Source organism: Sceloporus occidentalis, unplaced genomic scaffold, assembly GCF_023333645.1.
Source record: "Sceloporus occidentalis isolate IW3139 unplaced genomic scaffold, rSceOcc1.0.p SCAF_277, whole genome shotgun sequence".
Lineage (NCBI taxonomy): Eukaryota > Metazoa > Chordata > Lepidosauria > Squamata > Phrynosomatidae > Sceloporus > Sceloporus occidentalis.
The window spans coordinates 360,480-370,392 of record NW_028317257.1 but is presented as its reverse complement, the minus strand read 5'-3'; the positions used below and the strand labels follow the sequence as shown (position 1 = coordinate 370,392).

Sequence of the window (9,913 nt, the reverse complement as noted above, 5' to 3'; positions counted from 1 at the left end):
GAGTTGTTTATATTCTCCATGCTAAAACGGTCAATTGTTTTTATCATGTAAAAATATAAAATCACCACTTTTAAATATGTATGAATAATAATAATAATAGAATGGCCGCAATATTGTGTCAGAAATCACAGAAAGAGAAGGCTATATGGACATGTCATTTTATATTTAACATACCATGAATACCTCCAAACTACTGACTATCTATAACTTACAAAGTTATTTAGAACCTGAGGCACACACTGTTGCTAAACAAACTGTTTTCATAGATTCTTAACTCTAGTTGAGTCTTGCTGAACCCAAGAATAGCACTGGAATCTGAAATATATATTCTTTAAATAGAACATTCTTTGTATTGCCTGATAAAAAAATGAATCTGAGGCATCTTCTATGATAAAGGCATTTTGGGAGATGCAACGTGTCTCCAAATCAAAAGCCAACATGGAGTCAGAGTTGGTTAAGGAATGCAATCATATAATTAACTAGAAAAATGAAGAGGGGGCCCAACCTTAGGGCCCCTTTGGAGCATGTGGGAGGGCCAAGATATTCCACATAAAATGTTATCACTATGATGGATTTTTTTAAGCCATCTTTAGATCATACATATTGCCTGAATTGGTGTGTCTCTAATAATCGACTTCTATTGGAGAAGGATCTATTTTTTTTTTTGCTTATAGTCCCTAAAAAGCTGGATTTGCCTTTGGATACGCAGATCATAGGCGATACATGGGAATTTCCTAGGGTAGGCTACATGGAGCGCTCCCTCTTATGAAGAAGTGGTTTTGCGAGGGGGCACGTCTGTCCTTTTGAAATGGCTTTACCGGTGAACCCATAAAAGAGCAGATCTTGCAGCCAATATACGGTGATACCGTTTCCTACTTCTCAAACTAGAGGCTGGACCCAACTTCACTGATATTTTCTATTCATATATAAAAGAAATCAAAACCAAAAATCTCCATAACGTTCGATCTTTAGATAGAGAAGCTCTGTTATCCACAAGTGACAACCTTGGCCCATCTGTAGTGAGAGGGTGGTTAGGTAAGTAGAACAGCCTCTCATCAGAAGTGGTTGAGGCTAATACAGTGAGGGAATTTAAACGTACATGGAATACGCATGAAGATATTCTGAACCTAAGACAAGACCAAGGACTGATTAAGGACTGAGTCTCTATGTCAAGAAAAATGGGCAGACTAGATCTATGATTCCCTTCTATGAGGTTAGCCGTCCCACAATTTACCTACATCATACCTCGCAAACTTCTACTCCCATCGAATCTGTACGTCAGGAGGTTGGGCTTGGGAGGCAGATTGTCAGTGCATGTTCAAAATTCTGCACATGCGTAGTATACATTCTCTAGTGTCACAGACACTGGTCAATGAAATCGAGATTGTGGTCCTGTATCCCCGATGTCCCATCGAGTGGGACAGAGCTAGAGCTCGGTGGGGACAGCAGGCTAGAGTAGCAAAGCAGGACAGTTAGGCATGCTACGCTGGACAGCAATTTGTGAAAATTATGTGTCTTAAAACAGCTATTGAAACCATCCCTAATCCAGCCCACCTAACCCTGATCCTGCATGGCCACCCCATTCACAAACTGCAGGTGCTACTGTGAGGCTACTGCAGGGGTCACACTTTATTGAGTGACTGCTTCCCAAAAAGCATTGACAAAGACAGAAGCTATGTCACAGATGCCAAAAATAGGTTCTGCAGACTCAAAACATATGTGTATGAATGCTGCTGTGAATGTAAGGTTTTTTATGTGACTTTACTGTGCCTATATAAATAAACCCTTGTGAAAATCATTGGCTGAACATTTGGAAACTGGACCGTTTTGCATCAGTCCAGTTTAGTCCTGGAACAGCAGGAGACAAGTAGGTTATAGGTGGATCTGCCTTAATCAGGGTACAAATCTTGTATAGGTAATATATGATACTGAGGAATTCTATAAATTAATTTATGTATTAGTTGCATAGTACTACCAAAGATAATGGGAATGGGGATACCACTTTTCATTGTTGAATTTGTTGTGCCTGTCTGAGGTTTTGCAAGGATTCATATGCCTGCCCATTTGGTTGAAAACACAGCTCTAATTGATGTTCAGTTATCACGCGCTCAATATATCTCTACTGAGTTATGTGCTAATTCCCTGACTATGCTTTTTCTAGGAGTTATGCTACAGAGAAGACTGTTGTGGTTATCCATCTTGCTATCTTGCTGTTTTTCACTTCACGCTCAAGGTAATAGATATATATTACAAAAGAAAACAATTTATTTACAAAGTATGACAATATTAAATTTCCACATGTTTATGTAGAGGGTCAGCTCATTGACCTTACCTTTCAGGATTAGCACCGGTGAGCTTCTTCTGCACAAGGGACTGGGCGGCCCTGTATAATGTAGAGTTAAATCGGTGAAATCAGGAAATCTCCCTGATTTCTCAATGCCTTATGCTGATAGACCAAGCTCTTCTTACGGGAGAGGCTCACAGGGCTTGATCAATGATAATGAAGTTGGCGAGTTGAAATTGCAACTCTGCTGCTAACCTACCTACCAGCTTGTGCTTTAGCGATTTCATCTTTTTTGTAATGTGCAAAATAGAAAAAAGTGTAATAGAAGGGGGAGGGTTTACCATCTTATTATTATGTCAGGCCCTTAGTTCCCATCTTTTGTCATCAGATAAAGGAGAGAAGTAGCATTGAATTTAGTCCACAAAAGATTCAGTACGCCAGTTCAATGAAATTTGTGGATGGAAGTGTAATCATTGTCCTAAAAGTTGTATAAAACAATGGGTTAACTGGTTATTACATTAGCAGATTGTTACCATTGGCACATAACATTTCTAACAATATGTTGTATTTTTAGATGAAGAGGAAAAAGAAGATGAAACAACATTTGATCTAATCGGAATCAGCAATATAAACAGAAAGACAGTAGGAGCCAAAATGTTCCGGGGGCCGGATCAAGGTTCCCCCGCATATAGATTCCTTCGATTTGATCAAATACCTCCCGTTAATGCTGAAAAGATGAAGCAGATTATTGCGCTGATGCAGCTAAATGAAGGTTTCATTCTCACAGCCACTTTCAGGCAAGATAAACAAAACAGGGGAACCATAATTGCTATGGAAGGTCCTGGCATCTCCAACAGACTATTTGAGCTTGTTTCAAATGGGAGAGCCAATACTCTGGACCTAATTTATTGGGTAGAGGGGTCCCAGAATGTTATATCCTTGGAAGACGTGGACCTGGCAGACTCACAGTGGAAAAATATTACTGTTCAGGTGACGGGTGAAAACTTCAATCTCTACGTTGGCTGTGATCTCATTGACAGCTTCCGCTTGGAGGAGCCATTCTTTGAACATTTAAATGCTGATAACAACAACAAAATGTATTTGGCTAAGGGTTCAATAAGAGAAAACCACTTTAGGGTAAGCAAATGTTTCATTTATTTTTGTAGGACATCCAGAACCAGAAATGCTGGCAAAACAGAATGTGAAGTTTTCTATTCCAAGCCTTGCAGACACACTGGAAGCCTTTTTGGTAAAATATTAAGATCCCTAAGTGGCTGAGGTTACACTTTTAAAGAGCAGTCACTAAAGCAAACAATGTAAGCCTTTTTGCAGCTAAACAAGCAGTATATCAACCTTTTTTACTTTCCCTGTGACAACCTGTTGACTGTAGATAGATGAGTCTTCTGCGCATGATAGTTACAATATTGTAAATGATTAAATGAAAATAATATAGAATTGCACCACTGTACAAAGAGCATGTGCGTCAGTACCAATGTTTTATATAAAATTCACATAAATTTGTAATTGCTGTTTCAAGGGAGCTGAGACTAACACCCTTGTCACAGTTATATCTACATCCCCCTAGTATTTTTCTTTGTTTCTATTGTATTCTAGAGTAACTTTCCATACAGTTATGTGTACTTTTTTTTTTGCTCTATTGTTATGGTCACATTGTTGCAAAGTAGCCTTCACAGCTGAATGTCTCCTTAAATAAGTGTGAAAATATCTGTAGTTATATACATTTGTGTATGTGTAGCGAGTGGCGTGTCCAGGACTAGGCCGACTAGGCCTAGAGAGGCCCTCTCAATTGATCAAGCCCCCCCCCCAAAGGTCCCAGTGCACAATGGGCTGGTTACAAGGAGATTTTTGACCTCCCCGATGAGCTTAGTTACACTCCACAGATTTCATTAAACAACACTTTGCGCCTTTAAGATCTACCCATGAACTGGTCTTAACTTAACAGTCACCTGCTGTCATTGTGGAGGGTCATCCTGGAGACTCCTCAGTTCAAAATGGTGCTAACAATGGCATGGTTTGGATTACCAATATCTACCCAATATCTTGCCTTTCAGTCAATTCCAACTGGTGAACTTCAAAAATCAAAAAAAAATTAGCACTTACATACATATATATATATATATATATATATATATATATATATATTACATATACATTGTGCTTTATAATTGACACTGGGAGGTTAAGTGTTTTTAAATATGTGCCTTGCGTTGCTAAACAATGCAACTGTATAGTCTGTATTAATGTATTTCTAATTAATTTTTTAGGGACTGCTTCAAAATGTTCACTTAATTTTTGATACTCCAGTCGAAGATGTTCTAAAGAAGAAAGGCTGTCAATTAAGCCACACAGGTACAAATACTTCCATGCATACCAAACAGTCAAGTCTTCCGTAATTTGATACCAGTAATTTAGTTGTCTAATCTTTTTTCTCTCTTCACTGATGTGTGACCTCTACACTTTTCTTGTTGCAATTGTTAAATATCTACCTTGAGGGCACGTAACACATCATTAGCTTGTTAAATGAGGTTTGAATTTTATTATTTTGTCAGTATACAGAATGCAATTTAAGTAGGATTGATGAGGTAAATGATCACCGTTGAAATGTTTAGTAATGTATATGCCTTAAAGGGGAAATGTCACCATTACTGCATTTCGTTCTTAACTAAATTAATTTATTAAAACTACCTATAGTTTGTATTTTTGGTTTTTGAGATGAAAAGTTTTTCTCATGGAAGCTGAAATCTGTTTTAGAGTGGCAAAGCCAGCACTATCTATTCATCTTCTTGTCTTGAAGTTCTCTCTTCTCCACTCTTTAGGGCTGCCTCAACCAGTCATTAACAGTTGACACTTTAACAATCGTTAAGATAACTTAATTGGGAGTAATAGTCATGCAGACCTTGAGAACAGGAAATTAAGATACATTTCCCCATTTATTGGGTAGGAGAGGCAAAGGCATAGGAAGAGATTTGTTCTTAGCAATGAATCGTGAGAGAGAAAAACATTATTTAATAGACATATGGCTATCATATGCATCAAAGAGAACCCTTCAATTTTTTCCATTATATTTTTGGAAAACATTATGCATTATTCCCGTGTCCTTGAAGTATACTGGAGGTCTGAACGCTGCACCAATTACATCACAGGCAACTTAGTGTGCAAAGTAATTTCACAAATATCGATTTGGGAGTACAAATGATGGCTTCAGTGCCCCTTTAAGAAAGTGAATCACTCCTCTAAATAATAAATTGGATAGCCTCAGAAAATGAAAGAACAGCTCCAAAGGCCCATTAAACCCTCTCTTTGATTATTTTTTTTCTGTCAGTATGCTCCATATTTTTATTATGCTTCCACATAGATGACTCAGTAAAAGGTACAGGATACAAAGTTAGGAGACTCAGTATAAATCTAACATTATAACATTATCAAGTGTTGTTAGGTTCATGTATCTGAAGCAGAAATGTTCAGGTTTAGATGCCAAAAGAAAACACTATTAAGCATGCTGAATGTTTCAAATAGTTTAACATGCCAGTGCTTACCGGGGTATTTGTAGATTTAATGCAAGATTGTTCATCAACTTTATTCCCTACAGGAGCGTTTTTTCTGGGCCTTGTCAGTAGGTCAAGGGGCAATGATCCCTCTCCTGTATTCTTTGTCTAAGAGCAATGAAATGTGAAGGTTGTAATTCCACAGGAACCTTAATCATCTTTAAAATAATTTGACTATTGAAAGATAAGAGGAAAAATAAGATACTGATGGTCTTGTCTATGCACATTAAAGATAACAGATTAATATTAGCTGCAATCCCAGCCATCCTTTCAAGACAAGTAATTGCTACATTTAAACAATAGAAGGATTGTGTCAGCAGCTATTCAAAATCATAAACGTATTTGTAATAAGTAAAACCATGTAAATATCATGAATATTCTTGCAGTTTTTTTACTTTTAGTATTTTGTACAGTCTTATAAAAATAATCCTATGATTATGGAAATAAAATATGAGGATTTTATTTGTTTTACCACTCTTCAATTACAATATTTTCATCGTTTCTGTTGTATGTCTAATCTTATGTTGAACATATCAATGTATGCAAACTATTAGATGCCTGCCAGGTTGGGACACTTAGCACCTATGATTCTGGCTTCAACCACTAGACATGATAGATGTGTTCCAAGCCCCCAACATAACAAAACCCATTACGTGAATGAGGACCAAAATATTAAAGGAGGTTCAGCAATGGCTCGTACTTTTGTACTGTTGACGTGTGGGTCCCAGCCAGGATTTGGTGTATATATATTGGTCTACGGCATTTACCTTGTTAAAACCTATTGTAATAACCTAATGCATAATATCCTGTTCAAAAAGATACTGTGGCTACTGGGATGATTCACAAGCCAATGATATGCTAGTATTAAGAGTTTTAATTTCATTACAACTGGAGAACTCCCTGCTCTCTATCTTGTCTGTTTTCTTTATAAATACCTTTTTTAGTGTTAGGTTACCCATATGTTAGGCAACATAGTTTTTGTTAATATATGTCAACTGAAGACATATTGGTCTCCAAGGGAAATACTTGGATTTCTGCACTTTAGGATCCCTTGGGATCTATCAATGAAAAAGAATGAAGACAATATGTTAAGCTCTTGAGGACACAAGACTGGAGGGATGTAAAATGTGTTGTTATCATTGAATGCCTGAGTGATTTATGACTCTTTCATTTTTCTAGAATTGTTACGGGAAAGGCCAAAATTTGCTTCTAAAAACAAATTCTGCCTTGGCTATGACACTGCTGTTTTATACGTCTGCATTTTTTTAGATGCTGAAAAATGGTGATTGCTATAAAACAAATATGTCAAGGTTTAATAGCATCACACAGATTAAAAGGTAGTAGGCTGAGTATTGGAACCCCAGGAACCCCCAGAACTCTCCAGGCACCCACACTCTTAACTGCATCCAAAATATATTGAAATAAAACACATTTTAGATCTGGAATTAACGTAGCCATAACCTACTTGGTAAAATGTTTGGGCTAAAGAAGTAATGATGTTACCTTTAGTACTACAGTGCAAGCTTTCAAGACAACTTTGGTGTTCAGGCACGTTAAAACTTTAATGCCAAATTGTCACATATATATTGCTTGGGCTATAAAACAGATAAAATAATATCAGTAAAATCAAGGTTTTTAATTAACCATTGTTAACAGTTATGGCCAACTATGGGAATGCATAATGCTATTAGAAGTCTACCTTTTGAGTCCTGTTTGACTTTAGGTTGACGTACTGTAGTTTTTAGATTGTGTGATTGATACATACATCCTAACATTTTCTTACACAACAAAATTCCCGGAACAATGTGTTCCATATACGTTATTAACATTGCAGTAGTAATTAATAGTCGCTAGTATTGTGTGCAGCAGTGCCAACAATAAATGTTTAAGTGCGCTGTCTATATGTAGTATCATGTAAGGTATCTTAATACTGCCTTATTTCAAACTAATCATAACAAAATCACAATAACAGTAGTATGAAGTACAGTAGCATGAAACATAATTATTTGTTGGGCTAAAATAATGTGACAACTTTGTGCATGTGTTTAAATACTAGTCTAAATCAAACTCCAAGGATTATATTTAAATGTTTCAAACTGTTGGCGACTACGGAATGGCAGTAGGAATAAAAATAAGGTAATAAAGTACATCAGACGGCAAAGGCTCCCTGCTTGATAATTTTATAAGTCTATGCTGTGTGTGTGTAAATTATGAGAGATGCATATGTTTTTAATCATTAGTAGTTGGAAGGCTATAAAGTTCTTGATCACTAAAAAAAAATGTGCATAAGATCCAGATTAATATACTGGATGTCCTGTAACACTATAAAGTCTGTGTTTGTGTATAAATTAATAGGATTGGTATAGAAAGGAATATTAGCCTGAACATCCCAGTACTTTCACAGCAGCTGCGAGTGACTGCAGCTTCATTTGTGGTAACCCTGTGTTAAAAGAGCACTCCAGTCTTTTTTACGGATTCCAATGCATTTTTACTACATGCAATTCGGTGCATGTATTTTAAAGTTCTGTATCATTGTCTCCTCCCCTTGGCTGCCTCTGCTGAAAGTAGGAAATGTACTTAAATATACTTCCTGCATATGTGCTGTAGAGCTCACATATTTGCTAACTGAACTCTGTGACTGGCTGCCCCAACTCTCTTCTAAATGTATTTGCTTATATGAATTGCATGCTTTTGGGGATAGATTACAAATTTGTTGCACATAGAACAGGCTAGTTAACATAATTTACCACACTGTCCCATAATAGGGCTAAAGCAGAAGGGGCAAAAAGTGAATAGTCTCTCTCTATTTAAAAGATGTTGGAATTATGGGGGTAGTTATGGTGGTAGCAAGTAAGGTCGGGGCCATCATCAAATGCATTTCATACTATAAGTTTACCATTACTTTGGTAATTACAAAAGGTAAATAAAATCAGTCTGCATCTAGATATCCTGAGCAAATAAGTTGTTTTGGCGGGTTTAATAGGTTAAATGTTGGCGAATGGCATATAAACGAATCTACAAATTCAAGACAAGTAAATATTTTAAAGCTGTTTCTATGGCAATACACTGCTTTCAAATGTTTTTACAATAACTGCTGACAATCAAACATCTTGTATTGTGAAATGTTGGTAAATGCAGAAATTAATGTGTATTGGGATTTCATGTGACATCCGTAGAATGCATATGAATATTCATAAGTCTTCTAGAGCTCATTGTTTCTATGACTGAATGGACATTTAAACCTCTTTGTTTCCTGTGGCGAGGACAGTTGCCATGGTGATAACACTGACGAGAATAAAGCTACAAAACACAACAAAAGTAAAGAAAAGGACATCTTCTGGCAGATGGATTTGTGGTTTACATCTGTAAGAAAAACATATAGTATGAAATATCAATGCTAATTTGAAGCCATTTAAAAAGTTTAGAGATGTCTGAGACTAGGGCAAAGAGAATAAACAAATCTTAATAATTTGCATTGTTATAAAACCAGGTTTAAGGTTTTTTTTGCTGAATTGTTATGAGTTGAGGAAACATCACTATAAGTGCTCTAGGTTGACCACAATGGACAGTTCCTCTGATTTATGGACTTGTCCCTGATTGCCAAGGCTCCTTCTATTTTGCTGTCGGTAGATGTAATTGCTCCACAAAGAGTACCTTAATTTCAACAACACGTATTGCAGTTGGAATCTTTAAGCATTCTGTTTAACACTTTCAGTGCAGAGCTTTATGATAGCTTCGTGCAGGACCCTTACATGGCAGTACTGATGTTTTGGAAGGACTTCATTGACATGCCCTTCCTGAAGCCATATCGACTGGGGCCCCACTCTGTTTGGAGCCACTTTCCATTTAACCGGAAACAATCATAATTATAAAATGTAGTCACTGTACCTCAGATTGATTCTCAAGTAAAAACAATTCCTGTTTATGGTCTCCCTATCCTGTTTATGGTTGGAAAGTCTTTGAAAACCCAAATAACTGAGTTTATCTCAGTCTAACCATGCATGGGCAACATTTATAGCCCAACCAAAGGTCTGAATTTTTCCAAATGTTCCATCAGTTTTGT

The 9,913-nt window shown here is 36.7% G+C and overlaps 1 protein-coding gene across 1 annotated transcript in view; it reads left to right on the top strand.

Moving 5' to 3' along the window:
- Window positions 1-2,166: 2,166 nt before the first annotated feature.
- LOC149275601 (thrombospondin-2-like) overlaps window positions 2,167-9,913 on the top strand; it is a 32,712-nt gene continuing 24,965 nt past the window's right edge. The window contains exons 1-3 of the mRNA XM_089504537.1: window positions 2,167-2,233; window positions 2,859-3,421; window positions 4,570-4,654. Of these exons, the coding sequence (XP_089360663.1) occupies window positions 2,167-2,233; window positions 2,859-3,421; window positions 4,570-4,654 (715 nt within the window). The remainder of the gene's footprint in view (window positions 2,234-2,858; window positions 3,422-4,569; window positions 4,655-9,913) is intronic.